Consider the following 20,030-nt stretch of genomic DNA (forward strand, 5'->3'; position numbering starts at 1 on the left):
TATTTTTGTGCCTATTTATATTTTCAGTTTGCATGATTTTGACTGAGTATGTTTGAATGCCATTATCTACAGTATCAGTAATTGTTAGAATAATGTATACATTTCACTAATGTATATAAAATGTAGCCTATATATTTTATACCTGTTTGTGTGCGTGTTCTTTGTGTGCATCTGTTGCTGTGAGTCTCTGTTCTCACACATAAAAGCCTTTGGCTTGGGCCTGATGGCTGGCATGCATGTCAATGACGCTGCTGTTGTGTTGTGGAGGTGATATGTGTGCACAGAGCGCTTTAACTGCTTAAAACAATACAACTCCTCACACAACACACACAGCAGTCCTCAATCACACAGATGCTGCTGACAGACCTAAACACAGCACTATTATCATTTAAAGATGCTCCCACAAACTGAAAGTTGACTGTATGAGAATACTTGCCTTGGTCCTGCTGTTTAGTATTGATTTGATTAAATCATGTGACTAGATCAGTACATGATGCTAAAAGAATAAAACACAAACACACACACACACACACACACACACACACACACACACACACACACACACACACACACACACACACACACACACACACACACACACACACACATGTTGGTCTATGTGGTTTACAGGGACTCTCCATAGGCGTAATGGTTTTTATACTGTACAAACCGTATTTTCTATCCCCTTACACTGCCCCTGCCCCTAAACCTACCGATCACAGGAAACATGCTGCATTTTTACTTTCTCAAAAAAACATAATTTAGTATGTTTTTAAGGCCATTTGAATTATGGGGACATTTGATATGTCCTCATAAACCACATTTATAGTGTAATACCAGTGTAATACCCATGTAGTTATACAAATTTGTGTCCTCATAAACCACATAAACAGGCTCACACACACACACACACACACACACACACACACACACACACACACACACATACACACACACACACACACACACACACACACCGCATTTCAAATGTGGCATATTGATTTAATTGCATACTAAATTTCATTTGTTGTTTTTCTCTCAGGTCTAATACATTATCCAGCCGGAGGACATTGAAGAATTCCAGATTAGTATGTAAGAAAGATGATGTTCATGTGTGCATCATGTGCCTACGAGCTGTCATGAACTACCAGGTAAAGCACTCATTAACTTTTGAATCTATATTAGTGAGGACCTCTTAAAGACTCTATTTTACATGGGTTGCCAGGTTTTCACAACAAAACCCGCCCAACTTAAAACAAGCCCAATACAAACCCAATCACATTTTGGGAGGTGTCCCCAGTAAAAATCGCACTCCGGGGGGAACAATATGTTTTTTGGCGGGGTTCCCTGCTAAAATTCACATTCCAGGTGCTAAATATCACATAATTGGGGTTGCTTCCACCCACAGACATGCCACGGACAATTATAAATATATAACAGCGTTAAAGTAGCCCAATTTAACGCAAAATGTGATAAATGTGGAATAAAAAAAGGCGAAATTTCCCCCAAATTCTGGAAAGTATCACCACAAAATCAGGAGTTTTGATCACACACAAACAAAAGTCATGGAATCCTGGTGGGGCTGATTTTCATACTAAGTGATATGTGCAATACACAAAACACTCACACAAATCTGACATTAGATTTAAAGAAAAACAAGATCACACCGTGAGGTCCAGCTATCATCAGGTTTGTTAGTGAAGACATTTTGGGCCTCACATACAGATAACTCATACACACACACACACGTACGCACACACGCACGCACACACATTGATTCGTGAAAAGCTGTTTGGTCTTTATCATGTTTTATGTTGCGATAATAAATCTTAAAGTTCCTGCTATGTTTACTAATTAGTCCTCTTTCTGTCTCTCTCTCAGTATGGCTTCAACATGGTAATGTCTCACCCTCATGCTGTGAATGAAATTGCACTAAGTCTGAACAATAAGAATCCCAGGTAACCCATTGAGATGGAGTAAATGCATTTGTGTGTGTGTGTGTGTGTGTGTGTGTGTGTGTGTGTGTGTGTGTGTGTGTGTGTGTGTGTGTGTGTGTGTGTGTGTGTGTGTGTGTGTGTGTGTGTGTGTGTGTGTGTGTGTGTGTGTGTGTGTGTGTTGTCTGTGAAATAAAGAATGCTTTCCCAGAATCCATCGCTTTAATTCATGTGAGTTGTGACTCCTCTTTCAGAGTCATAAATGCTGGCAGCTATAACAACAGACTACTTAATCTCTCTCTCCCTCTCTCTCTCTGTGTGTGTGTGTGTGTGTGTTTGTGTGTGTGTGTGTGTGTGTGTGTGTGTGTGTGTGTGTGTGTGTGTGTGTGTGTGTGTGTGTGTGTGTGTGTGTGTGTGTGTGTGTGTGTGTGTGTGTACTTGTTTATATTACATTGTGGGGACCAACAATGTCCCACAATGTAATATAAACCTGAGATCACCTACATTGTGAATGTAAATGGATTCATAAACACACTAAATGATGTTTTTGTGAAAATGTTAACCATGTGATTTTGTATGTGTGTGTGTGTGTGTGTGGGGGGGGGGGGGGGGGTGATAATGTGCAGATGACAAATAGAAGAAATCACTTTTAATTTTGGTTATGTACACTGTTCAAAATATTTGTTTCTATATAATATAAGTCTCTAATGCTCAACAAGGCGGCATTTATTTGATCAAAAAAAAAACAAAAAAACAGTAAAACAGGAATATTGTTAAATATTATTACAATTTAAAATAACTGCTTTCTATTTGGATATATTTAAAAATGTAATTTATTCCAATAATGAAAAAGCAGTATTTCCAGCATCATTTCTCCAGTCTTCACTCATTGTCACCTGATACTTCAGAAATCATTCTAATATACTGATTTGGAGCTCAAGAAATATTTCTGATTATTATCATCAATGTTGAATACAGTTTTAATGCTTATTAGTTTTGTGGAAACCATAATACATTTTGTTTTTGGATTCTCTGATTAATAGAAAGTTCAAAAGAACAGCATATTTGAAATCAAAATCTTTTGTAACATTATGAGCCCTGTCATACATACACCCGGCACATTACAGCGTCAGGCGCAACGCAAGTGTTTTTTGCTAGTTTTATTCCGTCATAGTTATCATTTTCATGTCCAGCTACACATTGTTTAAATGGCAAATGCACTCGCACCCATCTGTTCGCCGATGGGTGTGCTGGTCTTAACACGAAGTATGTTCAGGCGCATTGTTGGAAGATTGCTATTTTGAGGAACTGAAAACGACTGCGCCATTGACCAACAAAAACCTGGTCTAAAGTCAGTATTTTTTGTGTTATTTAGAGGGCGCGTTAGTAATATGCATCTATAGACGGGCATACACAACACGTGTACACACTGCTTATTACACACACAGGGAAACGCAGCAGCACACAAAATGTTTTAAATAAGAAGCGTTCAGTCTTTCAACTCACAAATTTCGCCATGTAAATAGTGAATCCGCCATGGTGCAAGCGCAGCTGGCTTTTAAAGGGAATGGGAGATGAGACTCTGATTGGTTTATTGCATCTTCTTTCATCTTTTCCTTTCGTCTGTTCGCTTCAGTGGTCGCCACAGCGGATCATCTGCCTCCATCTAGTCCTATCCCCTATATACTCTTCTCACAGACCGACTACCTTCATGTCCTCCTTCACTACATCCATAAACCTCCTCTTTGGTCTTCCTCTTGATCTTCTGCATGGGAGCTCTAACCTCAGCATCCTTTTACCGATATATTCACTCTCCCTCCTCTGAACATGACCAAAACATATTACATACACAAAACATATAATTTTGTCTTCAAAACATCTCACATGTGCTGTCCCTCTGATGTGCTCATTCCTGATCCTATCCATCCTCGTCACTCCCAAAGAGAACCTCAACATCTTCAGCTCTGCTACCTCTAGCTCTTCCTCCTGTCTTTTCCTCAGTGCAACTGTCTCCAAACCATACAACATCGCTGGTCTCACTACTGTCCTGTACACCTTTCCTTTCATTCTTGCTGGTACTCTTTTATCACACAACAGACCTGACACTTTTCTCCACCCATTCCAACCTGCCTGCACACGCTTCTTCACCTCTTTTCCACACTCCCCATTGCTCTGCACTGTTGACCCTAAGTACTTAAAATCCTGTACCTTCTTTACCTCTTCTCCCTGTAACCTCACTGTTCCACTTATTTCTCTCTCATTCACACACATGTATTCTGTCTTGCTGCGACTAACCTTCACAATGTCATCTGCAAACATCATAGTCCATGGAGATTCCTGTCTGACCTCATCTGTCAGCCTGTCACCACTGCAAACAAGAAGGGGCTCAGAGCCGATCCTTGATGCAGACCCACCTTCACCGTGAAGTCCTCTGTCTCACCTACGGCACACCTTACCCCTGTCCTACTGCTCTCATACATTTCCTGGACCCCTCTAACATACTTCTCTGCCACTCCAGACCTCCTCCTACAATACCACAGCTCCTCTATTGGCACTCGGTCATATGCATTCTCTAAATCTACAAAGACACAATGCAGCTCTTTCTGACCCTCTCTGTACTTCTCCATTAACATTCTCAAAGCAAATAATGCATCTGTAATAATTTCTTGGCATGAAACCATACTGCTGCTCACAAATGTTCACTTCTCCACTTAGCCTTGCTTCCACTACTCTTTCCCATAACTTCATTGTATGGCTCATCAGCTTAATACCTCTGTAGTTTCCACTGCTCTACACATCTCCCTGTTTCTTAAAAATCAGCACCAAATCAATTCTCCTCCATTCCTCAGGCACCCTCTCACTCTCTAAGACCTCGTTGAACAGCCTAGTTAAAAACTCTACTGCCATCTCTCCTAAACACTTCCATACCTCCACTGGTATGTCATCAGGACCAACTGCCTTTCCTCTCTTCATTCTCTTCAAAGCGCTCCTAACTTCTCCCTTGCTAATACTTTCTACTTCCTGCTCAACAATATTTGCCTCTACAACTCTTCTCTCCCTGTCATTTTCCTCATTCATCAGTTCCTCAAAGTACTCCTTCCATCTTTCCCTCACCCTCCTGTCACCTGTCAAAACAATTCCATCTCTATCTTTAATCACTCTAACCTGCTGCACATCTTTTCCATCTCTATCCCTCTGCCTCGCCAACCGATACACATCCCGCTCACCTTCCTTACTATCCAACCTTGCATACATGTCCTCATACGCTCTCTGTTTGGCCTTTGCTATCTCTATCTTAACCTCACGCTGCATCACCCTATATTCCTGTCTACTTTCCTCCGTCATCTCACTGTCCCACTTCTTCCTAGCTAACCTCTTCCTCTGAATACTCTCCTAGACTTCCTCATTCCACCACCAAGTCTCCTTGTCTTCTTTCCTCCTTCCAGATGACACACCTAGCACCTTTCTACCCGTCTCCCTGATCACTTTGGCTGTAGTAGTCCAGTCATCTGGAAGCCCTTCCTGAACACCTAAAGCTTGTCTCAGCTCCTCCCTGAAAATCACACAGCACTCCTTTTTTTAACTTCCACCACTTTGTCTTCTGCTCTGCCTTTACTCTCTTCATCTTCCTCACCACTAGAGTTATCTTACACACCACCATCCTATGCTGTCTAGCTACACTCTCACCTACCACTACTTTACAATCGTTAATTTCCCTTATATTACAGCGTGTACATAAGATATAGTCCACCTGTGTGCTCCTGCCACCACTCTTATATGTCACCCTGTTTTCCTGCCTCTTCTGAAAGTACGTGTACGTGTTCACAGCCATCTCCATACTTTTAGCAAAGTCTACCAACCTCTGTCCTCCTGGGTTTCTTTCCTGAAGACCAAACCTGCCGATCACTTCCTCGTCCCCACTATTCCCTTCCCCAACATGTCCATTCAAATCTGCCCCTACCACCACTCTCTCACCTCTGGGAACAGTCTGCATCACTTCCTCCAACTCACTCCAGAATCTTTCTCATCTTGCTTACAACCTACTTGTGGAGCATAGGCACTAACAACATTCATCATTTCAACAAGGTTTATTACATGTTACGCCCAGATCACATCCATGACTCATTAAGAGAATAGGGACAACCCTTATAGATCATGAGCAAAAGTGAATTTGGACACACTCTAAGTGCACCTGCACCGTATGCTTTAGACCATGCACTTGGATTGTTAAAATAGGGCCCTATAAATGTCTTTACTGTAATGTTTGATCAATTTAATGTGTCCTTGCTGAATAAAAGTAGTTTTTTTAAAGAAAAAAATAGGTAGTGCAGATCTTCTAAAGGCTACGTTCACACTGTCAGTCCAAATCAAATGTTCTATGTCTTTGATTATAATCTGATCTAAAATATTGGCTGTCCACATTGTGTATCGCAACGGTTCAGATCCAATTTGTGTGTCCACGTCCATGTTTTCCAGAATATCTGCATTGGTTTCTATGGCAATTACATTGGTAGGCATACGCCCAAAACAACAACTGCAAAATGGAGGGGTTTACAAAACAGACGTTGTCTTCTTTAAAACATGACGTGTGTCTCATTTCAAAGGTTGTGTCCTTCAGAGCTGCATACGTCATAAATGATGCCTCGTTTCACTATAGTAACCATTATAAAAGTGTCCATTATTCTTAGTAAAGTGTAAATTGACATATGCAGGTGACAAATGCGACCTCCAGAGGACGCAGCCTTTGAAATGAGACACAACTAATGTATAGCCACTGCGCGGGACTCCTGCGTTTCTGAGGTATCTGCAGAAACACAGGAGGCTGGTATGTGTGGCTTTATTCCATGTTAAACAAAGTCATGTGATTTTTTTTTTTTTTTTTTGCTGTTCACACTTGCTAAACATGATCAGATTCCAATTGGATATGCACAAAAATATGATTTGGACTGACAGTCCGAACAAGGCTTTAGAGATACAGTGCAGTAATGACAATATATTTCAATGTGTGTGCTATTGCTCTCTGCTGGTGCAGGACTAAAGCTCTGGTGCTGGAGCTGCTGGCTGCCGTGTGTCTGGTTCGAGGAGGTCATGAGATCATTCTCTCTGCCTTTGATCACTTTAAAGAGGTACATACACGCTAATGCTAGAACTAATACTTCTGACACAAAAACTTGACTTCCGATAATAGAATTGTAGAAACACTGTTTACAGATTAAAATCTTTGATCTGTATATCAGAAGTCAGCCAGCCACAGTTTAATAGACACGAGACAAATCATTCTACCTAGTGGAGTGGCGTTTAAGGCTGACAGTCCTGTACAGTAAAATAGGTTTAGACACACACCTGCTGAACACATTTTTATTGATTGATTGATCTGAATTTGTTCCGAGGGGAGGATTTGTGAAATAGATTGAAATACTGGATCTAGGTGTTTTTGAAATATAAAAATGATATTACTGCATGAGCTCTTTCTTTATTGCTTTGCAGGTGTGTGCAGAAGATCAACGGTTTGAGAAACTCATGGAGCATTTCAGGAATGAAGATAATAACATCGACTTCATGGTATGTGTTAGACCAACATCCAAATATACACATTTTCACTTGCAACCATGGTTATTAATCCTCTAAAATACATAAAATTGTGAGGAATGATTTTAAAAACAAATAGATCATTGCAGAAGAGCTTCATTCAGCACTAATATTACAGCACTTTTAGTTGCATGTGTAAAGAAAAACACTTTACGTTGATTTAAAATTTGAACATTTTGAGTCTAAGTGAAAGGCAAGATTTAGGGGTTTGATTTAGGGGTATAATTTGATTAAATAAACTTGAACATGGAAAAAAATGTTTAATGCAGATGGGAGCACTACACCTTATGTTGTGAAAAAGGCATATTAAATAAACAACGGTAGCTGAAAACACAGTCTTGTATGTTCATGTAAGTATGACTGACTGGACATTGCCCAATATATTACACAGCTACTTACCAAATAAATCCGCCTTATGTATTGTATGATCCGAGTTGAAATGAGTACAGTATGTCATTAAAGAGTGTGGAGTGATATGATAGACATGAAACATAGCTATGTAAGAATAATGGTATGGTAATAGTTCTGCCCTCATTGTATAAAAACAAATTAAATTCAGTGATTGACAAGTCTGAATTAAGTATTTCAGAGAACTGTTTAGTCAAGTCAATTTTATTTCTATAGCACCTTTCACTACACACATAGTTTCAAAGCAGCTTTACTGAAAACCATTCATGTTAGTGTTAATAATATCTTAATATCTTTCATGTCTTATACACTCTCAGAAAACAAAAAGGTACAGTGCATGTACAAATTTGTTCCTTGGAGAGCAAAATGTATAACTGTACCTTTAAAGTTGCCCATTTGGTCCTTAGGGTAAAATTATACCAATGTTCGGCGAGTTCGGCCCTAGTGAGTCGCTGTTCTGGATAATTTGGCTCCAACAATAAAAGATGTCTAGAAGCTCTTATTGAGCATTAACAGAGGTTTAGATGTTGATGTTTTATTGAAAATGTTTAGTCACCATTATGGTGATCAGTGTTTCCTTTAGTTTAGCAGTTTGACTCTTGGCTTTTTATCTGAGTTTGTGGTTTTTGTTACCGTGTTAACAAACATTTAGACAACATTTAGACACAGATATCAATAATCAGCAAATGAATCTCAACAATGGTGATATACTTAATGCTGCAATGCATGCTGGAAGCCATGAGTTTTATACTGTAGTAGGACTAGAGCTAAACTCTGCAGGAAATCAGCTCTCTAGGACCAAACTTGCCAACCCCTGACTTAGACGTACAAATACCCTTAAGGGTACCACCCCAGTGACGACCACTTGGTCGCAATGGCTCAAGTGTGAAATGTCGATTTTGAGTGTTTCACAAAAATTTGTTCATTGTCCAATATTCCAAAGAGCAATTAAACATCTAAACATATCTTTATTTGAATGTTTTCTGAGAGGAGGACCTTTCTTTTGTCCATGAAAACGATCTCACTCGCGCTGACTGACAGATCCAACACGATATCCTGATATACACACATACACAGAATTACAGTATTTATGTATTGGATGTTTGGTGGAAAAAACTGTTGGGGGAAAACATCTGATCTGTAGCATTATATTAGATCCGTACAGCACAGTAGATCTTAATATTCAAACAATTGTGGTATCATGGAAAAATATTTTTCCTGTGATATTTTCCTGTAGATACTTGGTTTTGACTTGATGTGTGTCAAATCTGGTGTTATTACTAGGGATTTTATAGGATGGTTGCTGTTGATTTTGTTTTAGAACTTTCAGAAAACTTAAACTTGTTTTTTCTAAATTAATTTTGCTGACTCTATCGACTTCAAGCAAGTGTAACTCAGTCATTTTGTGTCTGAATCAAACTAATTATAACTCATTTTTATAAATTTGCTTATTGCGGCCCATTTTGCCAGCATGGGTTACATATAGTTTGCATTGTGTGATCATATTAACAATTAAGCAGTTGAGATTTTATATACACTTAATAAGCTTGTAATAAGCCAACATAATGATTAAACGTACACGAGAAGGATAAATATATGTATAACTTTGATATTTTGTATGCAAATTTCATTTAGTTTATATATATATATATATATATATATATATATATATATATATATATATATATATATATATATATATATATATATATATATATATATAGTTCTTTTAATATAGCAAAATGCTTAGCTTTACAAAATATTGCAGTAATTAATCAGTCACTTTAAATTTGTCAGTTTCCATGGGTTGACATTTTGTGTGGTGTATATTGTCTTGCAGGTTGCTTGTATGCAGTTCATTAACATTGTGGTTCATTCTGTGGAAGACATGAATTTTAGAGTGCACTTACAGTACGACTTCACAAAGCTGGGCTTGGACGAATATCTGGATGTAAGTAAACATGCTGAAATGAATCTTTTGAGGCAAGTGTTCAGTATCAGTCTAAATGTTAAGCTCTCTCTCTCTCTCTCTCTCTCTCTCTCTCTCTCTCTCTCTCTCTCTGTCTCTTTGAGTAGAAGCTGAAGCACACGGAGAGTGATAAACTGCATGTGCAGATTCAAGCGTACCTGGATAACGTGTTTGATGTTGGAGCTCTGTTGGAGGACGCAGAGACCAAGAACGCAGCGCTGGAGAGAGTGGAGGAACTAGAGGAGAACATGTCTCATGTTAGTAAAGTTTTTACATCACAACACTCTTCACCAATGTCTAACAAAATCTTGAAAAACAATCATTTAAGTGCTTGCATTTAAAGCTTTCGGTTTTACTCTGCAGCACCTGAGAACAATGTGAGAACAATAAGAATTTACAGAAGAATAAAATAAAGTATATTTTGTTCGCTTTTGGAGCTTGTTAGGGTTCAGTTTGAGCAGATGTTTTATTCTATCATCACTGTCCTCGTCAGAGCTCATTTCCCAGTACAGTCAGCATCTGGCTCATATTCGCCATCTGAAACATATTCTCAAAACTATCATTTTCAGGCTTCTAAATAAATAATCTGATCGCTGACAGCTTCTTCACCAGATTTATCATCAAGTGACAGTGACACTATATTTGACCGCGTTCAGTAAATCGCGGCGCCATTACAAGATTTGCTGATGACACTTCCTATTCTTTTGTTTTCTGCCTGCGGTAACAATGAGTGAAACGTCACTTCATCATTGTGTATCACACATTGCCACCTTGGAAAGGTGAATTGCACTTATTTAGTCATCAGAGATTCAAACACTGTTGTACAGAGAAAATATACTTACACTGTTACACACCTCGGGTCGTTGGCGACCCTATACAATTAAAAATAAAATGAATTGTACTTATAAAATTAATGGGAAAACAGACTTTCTTTTAGATATTTGTTTAATATTGAGGAATACTAACAAGGTTGATGTATAAACTTAAAAATATTGTATGAGGGGGAGGGAAGTGAATGACGTACCGGGTCACTAAAGACAGGAATAAGCATTTTAGCAAGCATGCAGTGGATCATTGCATTTTTGGGAGGGTTGTAAGCAACTGAAAGTCTTTAATGATAATGAAACATCTTAGGACCCCCTCCTCATTGAGCTTTGAACTTTTGTGACAGTTGGTCTGTCTAGCTAAAGGATGACTTCCTGTAATTTCCTCATTAGTGTACCATTGATTTTTAAAGTGTACTGCATAAGTGCATTTATATTCTTATAACTATTGTCAAGCATTCATGAAGTGCTAATAAATGTGAATCTGAAGTTAAATATTTATGCAACTCTGCCTCATGAAGTCTAGAAGTGTTTTGTTTGAAGAATAGTCTTCATGTCTCAGCAGATTGGAAAGCTCAAATGCTCAGATCTCTTGTAAGCTTTCTGTCATGGCTTATTTGTGATTGTGTCTTCATTTTTCTTTATAACTCTATGTTCTGTAGCTGGAGTCTTATTTCTTGTTGATTCTTGTTTTTAGCTGACAGAGAAGTTACAGGACACAGAGAACGAGGCAATGGCGAAAATCGTTGAGCTGGAGAAACAACTCATGCAAAGAAACAAAGAGCTGGAGTCTATTCGGGTAAAAGATGAATCCTTACTTCACTTCCTCTCAAGTTCCTGAGTTGCACTTTGTGCAACACTAATGTAGTTAATGTAATAAAGGTTAAGACAATAATAGTAAATGCCATTGGTTTTGAAAAAGAAGCATTGGTAGTGGCACTTTATTTTACAGTCCTTTTCTGCATAGTCTATATAATTATAATGCAATAAACGACTAAACCCTTCAAATAAGTGAAACTAAAGCATTATCTTTTCGTACATGAGCAATTATATATTTAGGTTTTATTCTAGTTAAATACCCATTTTTAGCCTTCCATCCTTAAAAAAAGAAACAGTTAAGAAAATAAAATCATGTTGACTTGAAAACCCTAAATCCCCCTAAACCCTTAAAATGTTTTGTTATTTTAGTGTCAAGAAAAAAATCAATAGCATATGCCTTAAACCTTTTTTTTCATCATTTGAACCCCTTAGACATAAAATATTTAATTCAAGTACTCCTGAGATGATAATATTTTATATATCTATATATATATATATATAGATAGATAGATAGATAGATAGATAGATAGATAGATAGATAGATAGATAGATAGATAGATAGATAGATAGATAGATAGATAGATAGATAGATAGATAGATAGATAGATAGATAGATAGATAGATAGATAGATAGATAGAAAGATATAGATATAGATATCCAGATATATATATATATATATATATATATATATATATATATATATATATATGTGTATATATATATATATATATATATATATGTATATATATATATATATATATATATATATATATATATATATATATATATATATATGTATATATATATATATATATATATATATATATATATATATATATATATATATATATATATATATATATATATATATATATATATATATATATATATATATATATATATATATATATGATACATTTATGTTCACAGTTTCTTTCGGTCAATGGTCACATGATATGTAAGAAAACAGAAATAAATATTTAATCTTTTTTCTTTCTTTCTTTTTTTTATATTCTTTTTTTTATGTATTTGAAAACCAAATTTATTTGCCAAAAAATTTCATTGCAATTATTGGGTCATATATTGTGATTTCTAACTCTAATTATTCAAAATGGATGACAGAAATACTATTACAATTTCACTATAAAATAAAAAAGTGAATGTGATATTGTAATTAAAAAAACTATAAAACAGCAGATCACTTTACTTTGAAACACACAGCACAACAAACTTTATGCATAATTAAATCACAGCCTTTTTTTGATAATCACACTAAGCTATATCGGGATTTCAGTCTTATTCGGATTAATTGTGCGGTCCCATTTATTCATTTGCTTTATTAGCTTGTTTCCCTGTTTGGGAAACCCTGCTTTGAAAATGCTTTCTACATTATGTTTAACTGCTTTGTGGCCATAGGAGGTGTATAAAGACGCCAGCTCTCAGGTGCACACCCTACGGCGGATGGTGAAGGAGAAGGACGAGGCCATCCAGAGGCAGTCCAACCTAGAGAAGAAGATCCACGAGCTGGAAAAACAGGGAACCATCAAGATCCAGAAGAAAGGGGACGGTGACATAGCCATCCTGGCGTCCCCTCCACAGGGGAACGGGCATCTACCAGGGTCAGAGGGTGTAGTCGGGCTGTCCGGTGAAGGTGTGGTCAGTCACACAGGTGTGGCTAACGGGACGGCACATGGTATGCCCATGCCTGAACCTCCGCTACCCCCTCCCCCTCCTCCTATGCCAGAGACAGGTGAGTGACCACCCTCGATTATAAATAATGGACATGTGTTCGAAAATGTATGCTTTTTAGAAAGTAGATCCACTTCTAAACTACCTTTTGTATCACTATGTTTGGAGCTTTAGATTTGACATTCGATGCCAGCCGGGTCGGTGTCACGCCGTGGTTGTAGCGAAAATAGAGCAGGAGCAGGATTGCAAAAATCAAAAATAACAAATATACTCAGGATTCGCAAATACCCCAAAACAGAACAACCAGCTAAATTCAACAATGATGTAACAAAGATTAACAGAAAACATGCTCACTAACACAAAGCAAAGAACGAAATGAGAAACAGGTACAGTGCATTAATCAAACAATGAATAACCATGGAAACTAAGGGATGAGTAAGTCAATTATTCCGATTATACTACAGTTATCGCACCTCAAAACATTGTTCATATATATATATATATATATATTCTTTTTTTTCTTTTTTTTTTGTGTTTTTTTTGTGTAAGTTAATTCAACAGTATTTGTAGCAATGTTATTAAAATAATAATAATAATTAAAGCTGCAAGCAGCATTTGAGCGGGGTTCAAGCATTTAAGGCCCTTAAGCATTTAGGGCCTTTAAACATTTAAGGCCTTTAAACAGTAAAATAATAAAATTCAGAATAGGTGAAATTAAGTGATAAACTGACAAACAAATATATTGGTTACTGAGGCACCAGCAGTGTAAATGAATGGGATCAAATGTTGAAGACCATAGGGTCAGCCATCAAACACTGAACTGGACTAGATCCAAAAAGGAACAGTCTGAACACAGAGGTCTGAGACCACATTCCTACAAAAATGGACCAAAAAAAGGATCCAATTCCTCTTTCAGGTACAAGGACAGTGTCGCTTTCTCCAGAACGACTGTACAGCCGAATCAAATTTTGTTGCAATATTGTCCTGTTTAACACTGTGAAGCTGCTTTGAAACAATCGTCATTGTAAAAGAGATATATAAATAAAGTTGACTTGACTTGACTTATTAGCATGCATATTCCTATGATATTTGCTGTTTATTAGTACTTTTAAAGCAGATATTAATGCCTTATTCTGCATGACCTTATTATACATCAATTAATCCTACCCAATGCCTAAACTGAAATGCTACAAAAACTACCTTACTAACTATTAATAAGCAGTAAATTAAGAGTTTATTGAGGCAAAAGTCGGTGTTACTAGTGAATATGTGTTCCCCATACTAAAGTGTTACCATTATCTCTTAATCCTACCAAATAGCTAAATTTAACAACTACCTTACCAACTATTACTAATCAGTAATTAGGAGTTTATTGAGGCAAAAGTAATAGTCAATAATTTGTTTGTGAGAAATGGACCCCAATCTAAAGTGTGACCGGAAAATGGAAGATAATTTCTCCCTCTCCCTCTTATCTTTTCAAGTACTGAACGGTCCAGCTGTTCCAGCACCAGCTCCCCCACCTCCCCCTCCTCCTCCTCCTCCTCTTCCAGGCCCTGCTGTGGATCTATCTGCCCCTATGCCTCCTCCACCGCCCCCCATGGCCCCTCCACTTCCAGGCTGTGGATCGCCCACCGTCATCATGAACTCAGGACTGGCAGGTAACAGAACCTGCTTAACACTAAAGACAGATCCATAACAATCATGTTCAGTCAGTTTCACATGCTCAAGGAATGATACAGTATAGCAGAGACGTCACATTAACAAAAAAACCCCAGTGATTTAGACCCAGATAAGCTCCAAACCTCTTAAAAGGTTTGTGTTTAAAGTTCACGCATCAGTTCAGAATGGCTGTGGGTCTCAGGAGCCGCTGTCACACTGTCTCCTCTCTGAGATGAATGATAACAATCATCACAGCTCAAGCTGTTTATTTAGTTTCCTGTAATGTCTCAACACGCTCAGGTGAATCACCTCTGTCCTGCTGAAGTCTTGACTTAGAATATCAGCTCTTTAATTGTACATCAGATCAGTGCTTTTCGGTTTTAGTACAGTGACTTTAGTTGACTTGACATATAATGATAGTGTTTTTCAGCATGTCATTTTATTGATAATTTGAGTAAGAATTCAATAATGTAAGAACACACCAGTGGAAATATCGTCATAAAAGACTTTTGGATAATTCATATGATTCCTCGATGTTTAAAACTATGACAATTTTCAAGACTTATGGGATTTACACTACCATTCAAACTTTTAGGGTTGGGAAGATTTAAAAATATTTTTGAAATAAGTCATGCTAAATTTATTTGTTTGGGGGGAATACAGTAAAAACAGTAATATCATTTTAATCTAAAATATCTCGATTAATATTTTGAATGAGAAAATGTGATTTGCTCCTGTGATGGCTGAATTCTCAGCATCATTACGCCAGTCTTCAGCACCACAAAACACAATATTTTATATAGTAAAATATAGTGAAAACTGTAACTTTATTATTATTATGTCCTACCATTTTAGTAAATCCTTATTGACATTGGATTAATGATTTATTAGCTATCTTCGTTCAGTCATTCCTCATGTTTTTATTACAAAAAAAACTCTTTAAACTCTCTTGCTTTAATCCCCAGTTTGATGGTGTTAACCTCTCTCTTGATCTCTATCATTCCTTACAAAACAAAACATTTCTTTAGGAAATTCTGTGGAAATGCGCTCTATAGGAAAATGGCAGATCTGTGGAATCAGAGGTTGTGTTTTGTCTGCTCTTAACCACCTCTTTCTCTCTGCTTATTTCCGCTCTACCTGTTGTGCCGCCATAGAGGGACCCATCAAATTGTACTGTAGGTTTGCTGTGTCGTGTTGTGTGTGCTTAGTCTTTTGTGTGTGTGGTCATGGTATTTTAGTCTTTAAGACAACACACTCAGTTCCTCTGTAATCTTGATCTGACAACGACTCTGAAGCCGCTTCGCTGGTTGTTCCTCTTGAAACTGGGCATGAAATTGGACGCTGTATGCAGAACTTTTCCGTAGCGTTTTAAAAACCAGAGAGGAACATTCTTTAGACCATGCTTACAGATTTCAGCAAATAACAGAACTCTGATGCCAGCCTATGAGACCACATGTTCCATGAGATGCAAGCTCTTATTTCTACACTCCACGCACAGCGGACAAAATCCCTGTTTCCAGAGCTCAAGCCATGAACCGCAACCTCATGGAAAACAATCAACTCCAGATCTACACATCTATTTGCCATTAAGAATTGTAGAGCTCAAGTAAACACAGATCGTTTCTATCTTACAAAGCACGTTTTCACCTAGAACACAACTCATAATGCGACACTAATACATTTTGCATTCTCTGCATTGCCAACACAGAGGAAGTGTTGTTCTATAGTATTGTCGCTAATCTGTAGGGCTGCACGATATATCTAAATAAAGACAGTGTTTACAGGAAAATAATGCAACAGATTTTGATTCGGCTGTAGAGCCGCTCTGGAGAAAACAGTGATCACATCCAGCTCAGTTCAGTTATCATATAGTGTCAATACGGGCAGATCTGTAATATAGAAGAATATTTAGTGTCCCCAACTGAGCAAGCCAAAAGCCAAAGGCGGTGGCAAGGAACCAAAACTCCATCAGGTGATAGAATGGAGAAAAAAACCTTGGGAGAAATCAGACTCATTAGTGTTGCCAGTTCTCCTCTGGCCAACGAAAAACTGTGTATGATTATAAGTATATGCGCTGCGTGATTCAGAGTGAAACACAAGAGGTAATCTAAATGTGTGAAGCTCATGATCCAGTGTTCATGTTTTCGTCACATTTGAAAATGCAACGTGTGCCGATTTGACCACCAGATTTATTTAACGAGAAGTGATTATATACCTGTTGCCAGCAAAGGAAAAGCTTTATGGCTCCTAGTGATTTCTGCCAAAATAAAAGTTTAATGGTTCAATGTTTGAAAATGAATGCATATTAGTAATATATATTTATACCTAATTTATAATTGTACACATATTGTTTATATATATATATATATATATATATATATATATATATATATATATATATATATATATATATATATATATATATATATATATATATATTTTTTTTTTTTTTAATTATTATTATTATTATTTTTAACAAAAATAGTAATATAATTTACTTATTTTAGTCATATTCAATGAGTCAAAGACATGAGACATATGAGTTGAGACAACTCAAGTGGATATTTAACACTTTCTGGCTACTAAAAAAGTTTTTTGATGAAACTTGTGCTTGTAACAAATATAGCCTATTTATTTTTTACCTTTTAATTATTTTTATTTTCTATATAGATGCATTCTAGAATCTACAATGATTAATCATTTTAAAATTAAAATGCTCAAGGAATCAAAAAAAAATATTGCAAGTCACTTTCACAGACATCTTTTTCTATTATTTCTAATATTTGTTCTACTGTTATAGCAGCACAACAGTCTAAAAATAATCTTGCTAAGCTAGCTAGTTAGTTAAATTGTCATTTATAGTTAGTATTTTGATTAATAACGCATCCTGTGTAGAGATATTGGCCACTACAAACATTTAAATGTGATTCTATCACCCCCTTGAGGACTGAATTTAGTTACTGCACAGTGACACAAAACCATTTTTGTAATGTTGTAAGGTTTTTGTAATATATGAACAGCCTTCACATTCTACAATTCTGAATATATTTCTGACTTTAAGTCATACTTACAAATGCCTAAAAGTCAGTGAATGACACGTAATTGACACACACACACACATGCACGCGCGCACACGCACACACATAATTTTTTTTTTTAATTGCATTTTATTGTTCCTTTATATAAGAATTAAATGAATGTACATCATAAGGTGGTAAGACTAAAAATACCATGTCCGCTGTGTGAGAGTGTTTGATTGTGTTGTGTTTGCATGTTGAAACAGTGTGCCTTACTGTTACTGATCACCAGATAAGGCGATAGTTGCGTAAATTCAGGAATGTTTTATAAATGCTGTGACTTTATCTCCTTTCACTTTCTGCATGGCCTAATATCACCCCATCATATTACCCATAACCCTCCCCTGGACTGGACACATTCACTCCCTCTGTCACCTTTGTTCAGATATTAATATAGTAGGATCTTCATTCCGCCTGTTGTAATTTTGCTGTGTCTGAGTCAGATTAGTCATTAACTGGGTCATTGTGGAAGTTTTGATGAAGTATGAACCTGTATGAATGAAGGAAACCCTTGACTCATTCTCATCCTAAGATGCCATTTGAGTCACATCCTCATAGATAAACCCCAAAACAGCCCTGAGCATGTGTCAATATGTCTCATTTCCTAAACACACAGGACAATGTTGTTGCTCAGAGATGCAGTGTACAGTCACTTACCATTTAAGTCATCGATCATAGATCAAATCCTACGATTTATTAAAGGGATAGTGGATAGTTATGGATAATGGATAGTTATCCCATGATTTACTCACCATCAAGCCAGACCACCTTCTGTATTCAACCTATGAAGAAAGTGTCTAATATGATATACATAACATTATTATGACTCAATTAACTGGATTGAGTTAGATGATGGTACTGTTGTCTTCTGTAGAGCTGATTTAGAATAGACATTTCATAATGGACCCTTTTCACAGACTGAAGATGACGCATTTTTGTTAGTGGTTATCAACATCATAAGTCCTGCAAATTTGTGTATACGTCATATATATATATATATATATATATATATATATATATATATATATATATATATATATATATATATATATATATATATATATATATATATATACAGTCCCTGACAAAAGTCTTGTCGCTTGTGTACAAATTGACCTAAAGTGCCGCTGAAATATATATTTCTAATCAAGATTTTTTTTACAAGAAATGGCTCATTTTAATCCCACCAGCTTTTGTGATAATGTTTCAGTGAAAAACTAAACTTTCAAACAGTATTCTAATATTCACAGCTTGGTAAAGCCCATTGAGTCAATTTTTGCAAAGACATAAGTGTTGTCACCTTGTCATATGAGCTTCACCTGTGACTAATAATGGATCAATAAGGTCTCAAGTGTGTATAAAAAGAACCCCAGTACACTAGACCTTCACATCAACTGCAACTAGACCTCTGCAAACATGCCTAAGATTCACCCTGAGACTAAAGTTTTCATGAGGCTGAAGACCAGATCCACTGCTGATGTGGCAGACACCTTCAATGTGTCTCCGCTTCAAGTACAGAGGATAAAAAAAAGATTTGAAGAGACTGGAGACGTTTTTGACAAGCCCAGGTCAGGCAGACCCCGCAAGACAACTGCTCGAGAGGACCGTTTGTTGGCTCGAAAATCCAAGGCCAGCCCATTTTCCACTGCAGCAGAGCTCCACGAGACCTGGTCACCTGAAGTCCCTGTGTCAACCAGAACTGTTTGTCGGATTCTGTCTCGAAATGGCCTCCATTAGGGCTGGGCGATATGGCCAAAATTTCATATCCCGATATAGCTCATTTGATATCCCGATAACGATATACATAACGATATAGCAATTTTTCTGTTAATTCAGTTTATGAATAGTCTATACAAAATTGCAATGTGGAAATGCAGTTTGAAATGATATACAAAACAAATAAAGGTAGTATGGACTACATTTTTATTTTTTTAGAACCTTTTTTTCAAGCAAGACTGTTGGTAAAGTTAACACCTGCCTATGTTAACCGATGACCGTTTGACCGATGGCTGACCGTATCAACGTTAACCGATCAAAGTTGTCGGTTAAAATAAATAAATA

At 36.9% G+C, this 20,030-nt stretch overlaps 1 protein-coding gene across 6 annotated transcripts in view; it reads left to right on the forward strand.

The window, feature by feature from the left end:
• fmnl2a (formin-like 2a) overlaps positions 1-20,030 on the forward strand; it is a 122,319-nt gene that overhangs the window by 78,115 nt on the left and 24,174 nt on the right. For 3 of the 6 annotated variants that reach the window (XM_067443265.1, XM_067443263.1, XM_067443262.1), the window contains exons 7-16: positions 1,043-1,151; positions 1,882-1,958; positions 6,967-7,060; positions 7,422-7,496; positions 9,772-9,882; positions 10,008-10,157; positions 11,422-11,523; positions 12,961-13,294; positions 14,715-14,891; positions 16,047-16,067. In XM_067443265.1, the coding sequence (XP_067299366.1) occupies positions 1,043-1,151; positions 1,882-1,958; positions 6,967-7,060; positions 7,422-7,496; positions 9,772-9,882; positions 10,008-10,157; positions 11,422-11,523; positions 12,961-13,294; positions 14,715-14,891; positions 16,047-16,067 (1,250 nt within the window). The remainder of the gene's footprint in view (positions 1-1,042; positions 1,152-1,881; positions 1,959-6,966; positions 7,061-7,421; positions 7,497-9,771; positions 9,883-10,007; positions 10,158-11,421; positions 11,524-12,960; positions 13,295-14,714; positions 14,892-16,046; positions 16,068-20,030) is intronic. The other 3 variants (XM_067443267.1, XM_067443266.1, XM_067443264.1) reach the window with 1 other exon arrangement.

The sequence above is a fragment of the Pseudorasbora parva genome, chromosome 5 (assembly GCF_024679245.1).
Source record: "Pseudorasbora parva isolate DD20220531a chromosome 5, ASM2467924v1, whole genome shotgun sequence".
Lineage (NCBI taxonomy): Eukaryota > Metazoa > Chordata > Actinopteri > Cypriniformes > Gobionidae > Pseudorasbora > Pseudorasbora parva.